Source organism: Heteronotia binoei, chromosome 1, assembly GCF_032191835.1.
Source record: "Heteronotia binoei isolate CCM8104 ecotype False Entrance Well chromosome 1, APGP_CSIRO_Hbin_v1, whole genome shotgun sequence".
NCBI classification, from domain to species: Eukaryota; Metazoa; Chordata; class Lepidosauria; order Squamata; family Gekkonidae; genus Heteronotia; species Heteronotia binoei.
Window position 1 is genome coordinate 139131756 of NC_083223.1, and position 16642 is coordinate 139148397.

A 16642-nucleotide genomic window follows, 5' to 3' on the forward strand; every position below is an offset into this window, starting at 1 on the left:
CTAACAAATCTCCTTCACAATACAAGCTTTCCTGATTGTCAGCAGGTCTGAGTCATATATGTCATCCATTCTGAATGAGTCACTAGGCCCATTTCTGGATCCCACTAAATCATGTGGTACTCTACCTTGTACCCCTTACAATAGAAAGTTCAACTGTCTTAGGGCTTCTTGGATTCTGACCGTCACATCATTGGGGTCTCCAGTCCTAAAGCGGTAGCAATCTCAATGCAACCCAGATTCCACTATCCTGCCCTTTTGACTTAATACCACCAAAGATTTTAATTCTGTGCCAGATTGTGTCAAAAATAGTGTTTGTCAGTAGGTAAACTGAGGTGCACAAGAAGAGCACTGTAAGCATGAAATCACTGGATCCTCCTTCTTAAGCCAGAGCATGTTTCTCTTTTTGCAGTATGCTTTCTTTCCCAAATTTAACTCTCCATGCGTTTCTACTCTTAGTTTTTCTATTCCTGTTCTTGGTCAGTCTGGACTACCATCAGCTATCCTTCCTCTGCAGCTAGGCTAGGGCTAGGGACTTCTTCCTTCCTGTCTGAAACGTCTTCCATGTTTATCTTATCATTTTATTTATTTATTTATTTATTTAGAATTTATATCCCACCCTTCCCACAAGTGGCTCAGGGCGGCTTCCTACAATAAATCCGACACAAAAATTAAACAATATTTAAACATGTAAGGAATTAAACATTTAAAAACAGATAAAGCCTTAAAAATTAATAAATATTCCAAATATATAAAAAGAAATCTGGCAAGTTGCATTAATTTCTCAAGCTGGGTGTAAGCTAGCCGGAAGAGGGTCGTCTTACAGGCCCCGCGGAACTGAACAAGGTCCCGCAGGGCCCTCACCTCCTCCGGCAGCTGATTCCACCATGTAGGGGCCATAACAGAGAAGGCCCTTTCTCTGGATTTCAAGCGGGCTTCTTTTGGCCCAGGGATAGTAAGGAGATTTTGTGTTCCCGACCTCAGTACTCTCTGGGGAACATGTGGGGAAAGACGGTCCTTCGGGTAGACAGGTCCCAAGCCATATAGGGCTTTAAAGGTGATAACCAGCACCTTGTACCGGACTCGGTATATCACTGGGAGCCAGTGCAGGGTCCGAAGACCTGGCTGAATGTGTCCCCACTTTGGGAGACCCAGTAACAGCCAGGCCGCGGCATTCTGCACCAGCTGCAATTTCCGAGTTCGGGACAGGGGCAGCCCCATGTAGAGGGCATTACAGTAGTCCAACCTCGAGGTAACCGTAGCATGGATCACTGTTGCTAGGTCGTCGCGCTCCAGGAAGGGGGCCAACTGCCTTCCCCGCCTAAGGTGAAAAAACGCGGACTTGGCAGCGGCTGCTATCTGAGCCTCCATCTTTAAGGAAGGCTCCAATATCACCCCCAAGCTCCTGACCCTGTCCGCCGCTATCAGCGGTGCACCGTCAAAGACTGGTAGGGGGATTCCCCCTCCCGGACTGCGGCAACCCAGGCAAAGGACCTCTGTCTTCGCAGGATTAAGCTTCAGCCCGCTCAGTCTGAGCCATTCAGCCACGGCATGTAATGCCCGATCTAGATTTTCCGGGACGCAGGTCGGCTGGCCGTCCATCAGTAGATAGAGCTGGGTGTCATCAGCGTACTGGTGACACCCTAGCCCGTACCTTCGGGCAATCTGGGCAAGAGGCCGCATATAGATGTTAAATAACATTGGGGAGAGAATCGCCCCTTGGGGCACACCACAATCGAGTGTGCACCTCCGGGATAGCTCCCCCCCAACTGCGACCCTTTGTCCCCGACCTTCCAGGAAAGAGGAAAGCCACTGTAAGGCCAACCCCTGAATCCCCGCGTCGGCGAGGCGACCCTTCAGTAGCCGATGGTCGACCGTGTCGAACGCAGCCGACAGCACCGCCGAGCCGCCCCGGTCCAGATGCCGTTGAAGGTCATCTACTAGGGCAACCAGCACCGTCTCCGTCCCATGTCCCGGGCGAAAGCCGGACTGAAATGGGTCAAGGACGGAAGCATCCTCCAGGAAAGTCTGTAGCTGCATCGCCACTGCCCTCTCAATAAGTTTGCCCAAAAAGGGCAAATTTGAGACCGGCCGATAATGTGCCAATTGGGCCGGATCTAAAGATGGTTTCTTTAAGAGGGGATGGACCACAGCCTCTTTGAGCGGCGTTGGAAAATGCCCTTCCGTCAGGGATCTATTTATGATATCCCGTACAGGATATCTAAGATCACCCTGGCATCATACTCTTTGATCCCTCTTTGGGCAATGCCCCACTTATCTTCTCTTTTTTGGTTGGCTTGTTGTGGACTAGCAACATAGAAGAAATACAGTTTTGGCTAACTTGAATAACTTTAATTGGGTATTAAAAGCTAGCCTGCTCTTGTCAACTCTTAGAAGTTAAGCAGGGTCAGTCCTAGTTAGTACCTGGATAAGAAATCACCAAAGTCTGGGGTTGCTACATGGAAGCAGGTGACAAAAGCCATCTCTGTTTCTGACTTTGAAAACCATATGTCAGCTGCAACTTGATGGGACTTTCTGTCAAGTATTACAGCATTGTTGAATTCTACATGTAATTGCTGGTGTTTTGGTTACCCAATAGCTGCGACAGGTCACTATACTGCAAGGCCTCCTTTAGGAGACTCTGTCTTTTAGGATGCATATTGGGAACCATGGGAAATATATTTCCCACACAAGATTTAGGAATTATGGGGAGTGGTCCTTGATTCTGATACACCTCTTAGAGTTCTCCTTGCTGCTGTAATTTTGAGTATGAGGGGAGTGTGAATGGGGGAGCTGGCAACAGGCAGCCCTTTTATGGATTTGAGCAGAATTCTGTTGAGGTTCATGTCTAATTCATAAAGCACTTGTTAGAAAGAGCCTTTGTGTTTACTTTGACTCCCCCCTTCTTTCAAACCTTGAGACCTTAGTTCTGGAGCACCTCCAGAGTGCTACATCACACCTCTGACTTGGAGACAGTCCAATACACTGAATGCAGAAACAAGACTGCATGGAAACTTGCAATTTATAAATTACCTTTATATAATGCTTTTCTGATGATCATTTCCCAGTGTAGTTTACATTAATACAGAGACAAGTCCTGGCCTTAGGCTTATGGTCAAGACAACAGCATAAGGGAAATGAATGGAAACGGTAGATCTGTTTGACAGTTAAAATTTCCTTTTGACCAATTTGATTAAGGTAATGTGGAACTGTCTTATGGGTCTTATTCCATGAGTTAGAGACAGAGACCAGAGCTCCCTTTCACCTTCTGCAATAATCACTTTGGGAAATTTCAGTTGAGTGTGCAGTTGTGCCTTTCAAGTAAGGCAAGTGGGTGATGTGTTTTCTGATTTATGTTTAATGTGTCTGGAAAACATTGATTGTGGCCTTTTCTGTTTGGATGTACTGTGAAGTCCACATGATGATTCTCCCTCTTTGCTCCTTCAGTTCTCCCCTCAGTGTCATCATGCTGTTTCATTTTGTTATTTATTAAGTTACAAATTGCTGCAATACTTTTGAAGTGTCGTTTTGTTCTGTAAAATTGTAACACTTATAGTTTTTGGTTACCAGAACCATAATTTCCATAAATGTTGGGGAGAGATGCTGTAGATCCTGGGAAACAGAATTTTTCATAAAGACAGTAAGTCTGCTCTGGCCTTAATTGACATAGCAGATTTCTTCCTTTCAGCTTTTAAAGAAACTCCTGCAGTATAATCTAGGACAGATCAGAGCTTTTTAATTTTTCAAAGCTTAAGAATTTCTTGCCTTTACAGAAATTTAATGTGAGAATAACAGCAAAAAATGCACGTAAAATTTCTTCTTGTAACTGAACTCTACTGTACTGAGTGGGATATACAAAGACTAGGGATGGGCACAAACCAGGAAAATGGAGGTTTGAGGTTTCACAAACTGGTTCATGGTTTGTCTGGTTTGGCCCCATCCTGAGTGACTTCCAAAGGCATTTGAATGCCTTTGCAGCCTTCGTCCGGGTTGGGCTGCCCAACTGGAAGTGTGCTCCAGAGGCATTTAAATGCCTTCAGAACCCACCTCCAGGCCAGGCCAACCCAACCAAGCTCCAAGAGTGAGCTCTGAAGGCCTTTATAGGCTGGTCCAACTTGACTTAGCACCCAGAACAAGCTCTGAAGCCTTTTATAGGCCTTATATGCCCTTACATGGACAGGCTCCACCCAGAGGTGGACTCTGAAGGCCTATAAAATCCTTCAGAGCTCACTCAGAGAGCTCAGTTAAGTTGGGCTCCGGAAGCATTTAAATGACTTTGGGAGCTCACTTCCAGTTGGGCTGCCTAAACCTGGAAGTAAGTGCCAAAGGTATTTAAATTTAAAGGCCGGTGGTGGGCTCTGACAGCATTTAAATGCCTTTCGGAGCTTACTTTTGGTCAGGCTCCAAAGGTATTTAAATGGAGGTTGTGAGGTTCAAGGAGGGTTCATGGGAGGCACAATCTCCCAAACCAGCCTGGTTTGTGTTCAAATCATTGTTCATGGTTTGGTCCATGCCCATTCCTAACAGAGACACAACTGCATCTCATTGATTTCTGTTTTTATTTTAAATCTCGTGTCCCTTTTAAATTACACATTCATTCATTTATATCTATCTGAAAACAACCCCCACAATTGTACAAATTCTTGGATATTCTTGTGACCACATTTTCATAGTATCAATTTTTAGGAGGAGATTGTGCATAGTGTCAGTAAACTATTGCCTGTTACAGATTTCACAATCACTGATATTGGCTCTTTGGAAGTCAACCACTGCCCCTTTAGTTTGGTTTTGCAGTAATCAAAAGTCAGAACCTTTTTTGGATAGCTTTAAAAAAGTATTCTTAAACTTTACTAAGTTTGAAACATGTTTTAACAGAGATGTTTTCAGCAACAAGCTGTTTCTCTTGGATAATATGAATGTATCTTCAATAATCAGTGAGAGATGTTACAAATTATGTAAATATATCAAATTTTGGAGATCCCTCCCTCCTCTGCAGGAGACTTTGGGCAAGTGGAATAACATTTTTTCTGAGGAGCTTTATTTCCACTCAGTAACTCTTTTCCCAGGATGGCATCCTTGCTTGTCTGCGGAACATGCAAGCAGATTTCCTGGCAGTGATCTGACCAGTTTTATAGTCTAGAAATGAATTTCTTGGCACATTGTGTGTGCATATTCATAAATATTATCCATATAATTTGTGTCCCTTTGGTATCATCCTTCATGTGCCTTTGGTATCATCCTTTTTATGAGACCTAGAAATGGCTAGGAATCCTGATAACCTAAAATGGCTATGTAAAACTTTCAACTGAAATGTCCCAGACAGTGTGGATTTTTATTTGGCTGAACTCTAGTATTTTTGTTTACAAGCACAACATTTTCTGAGCAAAAGTTGTAAACAAGGTACCTCATTAAAGTGAAATGTGCAAAAGTTGGGATGCTCCTCAAATAAAAATAAAACAGGAATCTAGTGGCATTTAAGGGCTAACAATTTATTCTAGCATGAGCTGATTCACAAAACTTTATGCTGAAATAAATTGTTAGTACATGCCTATTTGATTTTGTTGCTATAGACTAACACAGCTAGCCATCTGAAATCTTTTTTATTTTAAATATTTATTGATTTCTTAGAAAAAGTAAGGAAGATAGAGGGGTCATGGGGTAGGAAATAACAGTTGTTCTAAAAAAAAAAAAAGCAAAGCTAAGAAACAATATTTCAGATTAACATTAACTCTCCAGATACAAATCATAGTGTTTGGTATAGACCTTCAAATCAATCTGATAAACCCCATTCTCCATAATGTACTACCATATTGACTATTAATTTCCCCATCTTGTTTGTTTAATGTACTATCTTGCAGTTTTCAAGCCATAAATAAAAAGGTCGCCATATTTCACACACATCGCGTTTGCTTTCTTCCTTCAAAATATCTGTTAAGATGTCTATTTCAGCTGTTTCAAAAATTTTGGAAATCACTTCAGATTTAGTCGGTAGTTCTGCTTTCTTCCAATATTCTGCAAATTGGATTCTTGCCGCTGTTATCATATGAATACAAATATGCTTAACACTCATTTTAACATTTTCAGACATAACATTCAACAAAAAGGTTTCTGACTTGAACAGAAATTATCACATTACGTACTTTTTGTAAAATTTCATGAATCATAACCCAATATCTTTTGACCTTTTTACAGGACCACCATAAATGAAAGAAAGAGCCTTTGTTATTACATTTCCAACAGGTATTTGATAAGCCTGGGTACATTTTAGCTAACTTGTCTGGTGTGATTTACCACCCATAAAACATCTTACCATTCTCTTTAAATGGGATTGATTTAGTTATGTTGATATTTGTTCGCCAAATTGGCTCCCACTTTTCTAATTGCAAACTGTATCCTAAGTTCTGGGCCCACCTCACCATGCTCTCCTTTACTATCTTATCTTGCATTTTTTGCTACAGCAGCGTGGCATAAATCTTTTAAATCATCCTATTATTCAAGCCAGTGAGAATTTTATCAAGCATCTTCCGATCTCTTTCAAAGCCCTGAGTCTGGTCTTTCGTATATCTTGATTCTAGTTGTGCTTTTGTTCACCAATCTAGATTTATCATTTGAGCTTTTAGTTCCTCATTATTCTTCAGTTTGGTATCTTCCTTTTGTAATTCTTTATATGTCGGTATGTTTAGCCAGTCTAAAAGTTCGGTTGAATAAATGCTTCTATGGGTGACATCCAAGTAGGTATCTTTGTGTAGTTTTGTGCCCTAATTTTCTCCTAAGTCATTAGAAGTGTTCTTTTTATAATATGATTCTTGAAATATCTATGACTTTCTTCTTTTTGATACCATACAAATGCATGCCATCCCTGCTTCAAGTTGTGGCCTTCAGTAGTCAGCAACCTCTTATTTTTTAGTTCTATCCAGTCCTTTAACCAGACCATTATGCATGCTTCCATCTGAAATCTTGCGGTACAAATTGAAAGCAGAGTAGGAAGTTGAGGGGTGGGTAAAACAGATTGAAAGACAAGAGAAAATAACTGAAATATTGGTGAAGAGAGGTCTACATTACTAGCAGTTCTAGATGTATATACACATACTATCTCTAACATATTTTATCTTTGTTATTGTTGGAAGCTAATGTTGCATTTAAAATGGGGTATAAATTAGCTGGAAATAGAAAATATGACACACTTCTGTTTACTCTGGTTATACTTTTTAAAAATGTAAACTTAATGTCTTGGTGAAACTTCTATTGATGTTCATTTGTACTGTACAACTGGGTTACTATTGTGTAAAGTCTTGGGAGTTTTGTTCCTGTTATTTGCTTATGTGACTTAATTGGCCCATAGAGAAAGAGGAGATCTTGCTGGCTCCTTGGGAGTTAATCAGATATGGAGATGAGCATGTTGTTTCTTCTGAGTGTATTGACTTTATATTATAGCAGATATTAAAGTACATCCTCCAAGCAAGTAACTAGGTTTTGCAGGTGAATTTTCCGCCATTGCTTCATATAATATGGTAGGAGAAGCTTCACTTGTGAAATGATTGCAAATCTGGTGGCAGATAAAGGCTTATGAGCACAGCTGTGTTTTTTTAAAGGCTGGCAATTTTAGCACATTAACTCAGTGCCCTATGCTTGCACAATAGTCTCTCCATAACTACAGCATGGCAATGTACTTGTTTCCCATGCGCTATTAGATACTACATCTAAGTGCAACTTCTATGTACTGATGTTGCTTGTGTCTGATTATTAGATGCTACAGCCAGTTGTGGAATGGCTATTGCTGTCATGTAGGGTTGCTAGGTCTGCGTTGGAAAATACCTGGAGACTTTGGGGGTGCATCCAGGAGAGGGCAGAGTTTGAGGAGAGGAGGAGCCTCAGCATGGTACAATGCCATAGAGCAAAGTTGTCAAACATGTGGCTCAGGGGCCGAATCAGGTCCTTGGAGGACTCCTATCAGGCCCCCGAGCAACTGGCTATCACCTGCTTCCTTCTCTCTCTCTCTCTCTTGCTTCCTTCTGCATAACAGCTTGTTTTGCCGGGCTTGCTCAATTGCACAGGAGCCATGGGGAAACCTCTGTTTTCTCCATTGGCTGAGGCTCCTCCCTTGGGGAGGGAGGGCTTGCTTTGCCAGGCTCTCAGTTGCACAGCAGAGCTACTGAGCCAAACCTCTCCTCCTTCTATTGGCTGAGGCTCCTCTCCCTCCTGGTCCCCTGGGGAAGAAAGGAAAGAGCCAGAGCTTTCTTTGCCCAATTCCCTGCATCCCATGAGAGAGATACAAAGAAAGCATTTTTAAGACCAATGAATGCTAATGTTTTAGGCATGTTTTATTTTAAGGGTTTTTTTTAAAAAATATATATTTAATTGTGTTTGGCTGTGTCCTTTATAAAGTTTATATCTCTGCTACCTAATCTTAAATAGGTACACACATGGCCCTGCCCGACATGGCCTGGCCCAACAAGGTCTAATTTGTGTCAGATTCAGCCCTCATAACAAACGAGTTCGACACCCCTGCCATAGAGTCTACCCTTCAAAGCAGCAATGTTCTCCAAGGGAACTGATTTCTGCCAGCTGGAGATCAGTTGTTAAAGTGGGAGATCTCCAGGGCCCACCTGGAGGCTGGCAACCCTATGTCCTTGTGAGACTCCAACAATATATCTTGTCTTTTGCCTTCCACTGATGTGCATTTTTTAAAAAATGTGGGATGGTAGCTGGGGCTAGGAAAGTCCCTTTAGAACTTAATTTCATTTCCCCAGTACAATTTGTCACGTAAACTTGTTTTTGAGGAAGACTGCTTGTGCTTTGATTAAGTGATAATTTGTTCATCTTTACATTAAAATTTCAGGATAATATGGGTCAGTTCTTAAGAGCTAATTTTTGAATGCTGTATAAAATATTGTTTAAGTTGTATTTTAATAGGAATTTGCCAGTTAGATTTTCAGAATGCTGATCTATATGGAATATGTTACCAGTTCTTTTCTGTGATTTATATCTACTTACTTATCATTTGTTTAGAACTAGATTTCATGCTGATTTTCTATCATGAATCTTGAAGGACTAAACCCAGAGTTTTATCACTAGTATTATTTTTGTACATCTACAGGCTCGGGTTATGTATGATTTTGCTGCTGAACCTGGAAACAATGAGTTAACAGTTAATGAAGGAGAAATCATCACAATTACCAATCCGGTAAGATGCATTTGGTGGAAATCAGGGTTCTGTGTACTAAACTAATTCCTGCCATGGTGATGAAGTTGAAAGTTTGTAGACGTACTGCTTGCACATAAAAAGAAGCTGCAGAGATAGTTGATCATCTGGATGCTTTTAGTTCTAGGAAAATGTATGTAATTCAGTAGTTCTTAGCTGAAAATTGATCTGTTCCTTGAAGTTACTACTATATCTTGACACGTTAAGATGTAAAGAAACATTTGTTTGTAACTTGCTGCACATTTAATTTGCCAGGTCTGACTCAAGAAATATCCGAGGACTTTAGGGGTAGAGCCAGGAGATTTTTTTTTTTCGGGGGGGGGGGGAGTTGGAGCCAGGAGCAAAGATGTGACAAGCACAATTGAACTCTGAAGGGAGCTCTGGAAATCACATTTAAAGAGACCGCACACCTTTTAAATCCCTTCCCTCTGTTTGGAAATAATGAAGGATGGGGCACCTTCTTTTGGGTCTCATAGAATATGACCCCCTGGTGCAATCTTTTTGAATCTTGAGGGGTGTTTTGAGGAGAGGCACCAGGTGCTGTGCTGAAAATTTGGTGTCTCTACCTAAAAAAACAGCCTCTCCTGGATCCCCAGATACCCATGGATCAATTCTCCATCATACCCTATGGGAATTTGTCTCCATAGGTTATAATGTAGTGGCCAGCAGACATTTCCTACCCCACCCTCACTTTCTGATAACCCTGAAGTTGCGGGAGGGCCTCAAAACCAGGGGATCCCCTGCCCCCAACTGGGAATTGAAAAATAAAGGTACATAACCCACCATGAAAACCAGCTTCTATTATTGAATTATACAAAGTCAACAAAGATAAAATACTCAATATAAATTCCAACATTATAAATTACAAAACAACCATAATTTTAGTCCTTAATGAAAAAGGAAGCATTAGCACCAAGAGTCCTTCTTTTCATCCTGTGGTAAAACTTCCCATCTCATTCCATGAAATCCTGGTGTAGTACTCCAGATGTTTAATGTTTGTCAAAAAATGCAGCCAATAATCCAAGTTTCCAAGGGCAAGGTCATACTGAACCCTTGTTTCGCGTGAGCTTCTTCAAGCTGCAATAATCCTTTTAGCAATTAAACTTCTTCAAGCTGCAATAATCCTGAATAACATAAATAATACACAATAATATACAATAAAACCATGTGCACATAAGCACATATTATTGTGTATTATTTATGTTATTTAGGATTATTGCAGCTTGTAGGATGAAAACTGTACTCATCATCTCGCCAATGCATTTGTTTTTACCTTGTAGTTCAATGTTCATATCACTTAGTTCACCTGTAAAGTCAGCAAGAAATGCCAGTTCACATAACCACTCCTCATCTTCCAACTCTGCTTTGTCATCTCCCTTCTCCTTCAAAAACCTTCTTATTTCATTTAGCAAATCACGAAATTTTTGCAGAAATTTGTGCCTACTTAGCCACCTTACATCTGTGTGCAAAATGATTTCCGCTGCCCCTTCATCAAGAGTAAGACTGAAAAGCCGTCTTTGAAGTGATCTTTCACGAACTGAATTTACAATTTTGAAAGTGATGTCCATGACAGTCTTTGTATTGAGTCTTCTGCTTGCCAAAACTTGCTGGTGAATGATGCAATGGTAAGAAAGGAAATCTGGAAAGTTGTCATGCTGTCTACAGAGGCCTATGAAACCGTTAACCTCACCTGTCATTGTTCTTGCTCTATCAGTAGTGATGGAAACAAGTTTAAGCAATGGAAAATTGCACCTTGTCACAAAAGAATGGAAAGAGCTGAATATTTCCTGACCGGTAGTTCTCCCTTTTAAAGAAATCATTCCAAGTAGTTCTTCTTTAACACTGAAGTCTTCAGAAACCATCCAGATAAAGACTAGTAACTGGGCTATGTCTCTTATATCTGTAGATTCATCCAGTTGGAGTGAGAAAGCAACATCCTCCAATTGTTCAGTTGTGTCTCCACATATCTTTTCTATTCGCCGCACAACGATGTTTCTTGACAATTGTACATCCTGAACAGCAGCTATGATCTCTTTCTTATTCTTAAATCCTTCAAAAAGATTGCCTGCTGCTTCAAGAAAACAATCTTTTACAAATTCTCTTTCATTGAAAGGTTTGCACTTCTTTGTGATCAGGTTGCTGACCTTGAAGGATGCCATGGTTGCATTGACCGAATGTGACCTTGGTTTCGCCATCAACTGTTGCTATGCAGCCAATTTAGATTTAAGTTCTTTGAGCTTCAGTTTGGGCAAGGATACAGCAGCGTTACAAAGTAGACAACAACACTTGTCTTTCAGCATGATGAAGTAGTCCATTTCCCATTGATCATGAAAGTGATAGGTTTTGCTTTTCTTTGGAACACTCATCTTCGTTATGCTGGGGTGCTAAGTTAACACTGACTGAATCTGGTCCAAAACTGTCACTGTTTCAAAGTATTAAAGATCAACAGGAACTGAAGACCTCTGGATGATGCCAAAACCACACATGCAGTTCTAAAAGTAAAAATAAGAATTCATCATACTGGCACCAATAATCAAATACCACCACACCAAACAATCATAAAAAACCCCAAACACCTGTCTAGCAAACCATGAGACTAAGTGGGGCTGGTGATCTACCTCTGACCCCTCTGCGATCTACTGGTAGATCATGATCTACCTGTTGGACATACCTGCTGTATTAGACTTAAACTGGGAAGATTTTGTTTCAAATTCTCACTCAGCCATCAAGTTTCTGCTTTGAGTATCCCTTTCTCTGGCTTCATGGGGCTGTTGCAAGTCAATATATGCCACACTCAGTTGTTTCAGGACGGATGAAATAAAAAAATGTGATACTGATCATCAGAGCTTTTTTGGTAGAAAAAGCCCAGCAGGAACTCATTTGCATATTAGGCCACACACCCCGACACCAAGCTAGCAGGAACTGCATTCCTGTGCGTTCCTGCTGGAGAAAAAAACCCTCTACTGATCATCAGTGTTCTCTCTAAGCTGTGGAGTCTGCGAGCAAAAATTCTTCTTTGTGAGCTGCTGCATAAATTAGTTTGCTCTGGGTCCATTTTTCCTGAGCTAAGATAAAAATGTGTGAGCCAAGGGCTAAAAAATGTGAGCTAGCTCACACGAACTCAGCTTAGAGAGAAAACATGCTAATCAAACAGAATAAATATATTTTTCTTTAAAATATAACTTGAAACTTTATAATTTAATTATAATTTAATCTTTTTTTTACTGTTATAGGATGTTGGTGGAGGCTGGCTGGAAGGTAAAAACAGCGTAGGAGAACGAGGACTAGTTCCAACAGATTACGTTGAAGTAAGATAATAATAAAACAATATACATACATAATATAACTGTTATATATTCCATACAGAGATGACTTTTTATTGTTGGATGCTCCATGTGCCATTTATTCCCTATTGTTTTTACACTTTTACTTGCAAGAAGGCTACAGAAAACAAAAAACTAAGTCTTATTTTTACACACATACACCTAAACGAGGATAGAAAGAAATGGGGTTCATTGCAGTTCTCTCTCAGGCATGGTGTCAAAGTGTTGAGGGATCTCACAGGGGTAATGGAACTGTTTCTATACCCATCATCAATCACCACTTGCTAGCACCTTGTTAGGCCACTGCAGGGAATGGGACGTCTGCCTGTATTCTTTCCCCTTATTCCCCTTGTTCACCACAGTCATCTCTACCCACCTCATCTTATACTTATTCCTTGACTGAGCAAATCAGGAAGGATGTATAAGGATACAGAAGACTAAAATAGGGCTCCCATTTCCTGTAATGCTTTGGAGAGATCTGTTCAGGCTGGGTGAGTGGGCGTCAACGTGGCAGATGTGGTTCAATGTGGCCAAGTGCAAAGTAATGCACATTGAGGCCAAGAATCCCAGCTACAAATACAAGTTGATGGGGTGTGAACTGGCAGAGACTGACCATGAGAAAGATCTTGGGGTCGTGGTAGATAACTCACTGAAAATGTCAAGACAGTGTGCGATTGCAATAAAAAAGGCCAACGCCATGCTGGGAATTATTAGGAAGGGAATTGAAAACAAATCAGCCAGTATCATAATGCCCCTGTATAAATCGATGGTGCAGTCTCATTTGGAATACTGTGTACAATTCTGGTCACCGCACCTCAAAAATGATATTATAGCATTGGAAAAAGCGCAGAAAAGGGCAACTAGAATGATTAAAGGGGTTGGAACACTTTCCCTATGAAAAGTTAAAACGCTTGGGGCTTTTTAGCTTGAAGAAACGTCGACTGCGGGGTGACATGATAGAGGTTTACAAGATTATGCATGGGATGGAGAAGGTAGAGAAAGAAGTATTTGTCTCCCTTTCTCATAATACAAGAATTCATGGGCATTCGATGAAATTGCTGAGCAGTCAGGTTAAAACAGATAAAAGGAAGTACTTCTTCACCCAAAGGGTAATAAACATGTGGAATTCTCTGCCACAGGAGGTGGTGGCGGCAACAAGCATAGCCAGCTTCAAGAGGGGTTTAGATAAAAATATGGAGCAGAGGTCCATCAGTGGCTATTAACCACAGTGTGTATATATATGTGTGTATAATTTTTTTGGCCACTGTGTGACACAGAGTGTTGGACTGGATGGGCCATTGGCCTGATCCAGCATGGCTTCTCTTATGTTCTTAGAGGTGCGGCATGGCAATTTCTTGTGTACATGCCATGGAAAAAGGGAGGGATACAGGGCTGTGTAATGCTTAATGGGCCCTTCTGCACATGGGTTCTGTACTAGCAGCAGGATTGGGTTGAATCCATAGGGTATAAATCACATGTTAAATGAAAACTTGCTCTCTGAGGTTATTAACAGTACAATCCTAAAGAGACTTACTCCAGTCTAAGCCAATGAAAATGAATAGGCTTAGATCGGTGTAACTCCCTTTAGGATTGCACTGTAAATGTTTGTGTGAATAGTGCTACTTCAAGAATGTAGCTATCTGGGAATGTTATACTGTCTGTCCATAGTTCAAAGTATTATTCAGAGAGAGAAATTTATTTTGTTTCAGAAGTGTCTTTTTAAAAAGCTTTTTTTTTTTAGATTCTACATGAAGGTGCCAAAGATGGAATATCAGTAGCTGACCAAGCCTTTTTTGACTGTCTCTCCTCAACTACTGCACAGATTAACTCACAGGTTGCCAAAAACAGTAGCCAAGTAGGAGTCTTTTATTTATTTGATGTAGAGCATGTTTTTAATACCTTGAGCATGGCAAATTTTGCATTGTGTTAACAAACATGGAAAGGACAATTACTGACTTTATGTAATCCTTTCAATTACAATGAATTATTTATTGTCCATAATTTATGATGATGGGAACAGGCTAAAGACTGCTCCATGGTGTCCAGAAGTCGTGTACGTACAGTGGTCTAACAGATGCTTTCATGTTCTACTTAAGCTTTTCCAAAAACAACAGTCTCTCCCTCCCCCCAGGTATTGGTATTCAGAGGTGTAATGCTTCTGACCATACAGTTTACATTTAAACTGTTGATAAGTCATCAATGTATTTTTAAAAATCCTGTTAATCATGCAAGCCTGCGGCTATCACCATATCTTTTTGCAATCAATTCCATATTATTTTGTAGGGTTGCCATTTTCCAGGTGGGGCCTGGAGATCTCCCAGAATTATAACTGAGCTCCACACTATAGAGATCAGTTTCCATGAAGAAAATGGCTGCTTTGGATGGTGGCTTCTGTGGCATTATAACCCACTGAACTCCCTCCCCTACAAAACCCCCACCTTCTCAGGGATCTATGCCCAAATCTCCAGGAATTTTCCCACTGAGAGTTAGCAACCTTATTTATGATGCACTGGAAGATGTATTTTCTCTTGTGTACTGAATAAATGGCCAGTGACTTTGGGTGACTAGGTTTCTTAGTCTATAAGGGGAAGAAAAAGTGTGTCTACAATCTCCATATCCAATTACATCAACCTCCTCATTAGTTGACTTTTTTTCTAAACTAAAAAGGTTCACGTTCTATAACCTTTCGTTTAAAAAGATGTTCTAGCACCTTAAGTATTTTGTCTCCCCTTATCTATACCTTTTCTGGCTCTACAGTGTTCTTGTTGAAATGGGGTGAACTATAGACATGATTCTGTATGGAATTTTTCATTTTCTGTTTGGCTTTCTGCATCCCTAATAACTTGGTGCTATTGCAAGTCTGGCTACTTACCTCCATCTTGTAAATTATTTATGAATTACTTCAGTAGCATCAATGTCAATACTGATCTTTGAGATTGTACTGCTTACCTGCCTTCAATGCAGAAACTGTTTGTTTGTTTGTTAGTTTTCTGCTTCCAGTTTTTTAACCAGTTACCAATTCGTAGGGAATTTTATTATTTTATCCTTGCCAGGATCCTGTCAATATCTTCAAGGGTGAGCAGGCCAAAAAAGAAGAAAAAGCCCAGCAGGAACTCATTTGCATATTAGGCCACACCCTCTGATGCTGAGCCAGCTGGAATTGCGTTCCTGTGCATTCCCGCTCAAAATAAGCTCTGCCTCTATCTCCTCTATCAAATGACTGAGGCAGGACTTCCCTTTAGAGAGCTCATAGTTGTTTCTGTACATAATGGTTGGACACATGTCCAAAAAATAGCCAGATGGTACAAGCGGAGCCCAAATCCCACTACTGTGTTTTTTATATACCTCCCACTACTATAGTGTTTTCTGACAATTTACCTGGGACAGATGCCGGGCTAGTAAATGTGTAATTTCCTTATTCTCACTTGTTGCTCTTTTTAAAAATTGTTCTATGTTTGTACCTTCTTTCCAATCCTGTGCAAAAGGCACAAATTTTAATGGCCTGTTGTATTTTTATTAGGTCAGCAGTTGCACATTTGTTTTCTTAGGAACTCTGATGTATGCTATTTAATGATGTCATTTAACCTAGAAAAGCTTATCTAGGTTTTTTTGACATGATTCTTTAGATTCCCTTCTTGGAAAAAATTGACTCAGAATTAGACAACTGTGTACCTTCTTCAGTGAAGTACAGTGCAGATTATTTCATTTTTCTGCAATATTTTTATCCCTTTCAGTAATCTTTTACACCATAAAAGATTGTGTCATGGTCAATTTCTGATTGTGTCATGGTCAGTTTCTTCTTGCAATACCATGCTGGTATTGGTCAAAAGAAGGAGAGGAGAATGAAGTAAGCTGCTTTGGTCTTTGCTGTAGAGAAAAATGGGGTATAAATGAAATAAATAAGTAATAAATATAGCCGAAGATGGGAGGCAGATAAAAGACAGGTGGGAGAATGACTGAGAAGTAAAAAATGATGTGGGGAAAAGGGAGAGGAAATTGAGGTTGCCAGGAGGGAAAGTGGGGAGGGGGATGTGATTGCCCCCTTGAGGGTTCTCTGCCATGCAAGTGGACCTGGCTCATTGGCTGGCACCACACAACTGTGCCATAGTTTTCCAAGATG

The 16642-nt window shown here is 40.6% G+C and overlaps 1 protein-coding gene across 2 annotated transcripts in view; it reads left to right on the top strand.

The window, feature by feature from the left end:
* SNX9 (sorting nexin 9) overlaps positions 1–16642 on the top strand; it is a 79674-nt gene that overhangs the window by 16878 nt on the left and 46154 nt on the right. For both annotated transcript variants that reach the window (XM_060241373.1, XM_060241382.1), the window contains exons 2-4: positions 9095–9181; positions 12433–12507; positions 14264–14377. In XM_060241373.1, the coding sequence (XP_060097356.1) occupies positions 9095–9181; positions 12433–12507; positions 14264–14377 (276 nt within the window). The remainder of the gene's footprint in view (positions 1–9094; positions 9182–12432; positions 12508–14263; positions 14378–16642) is intronic.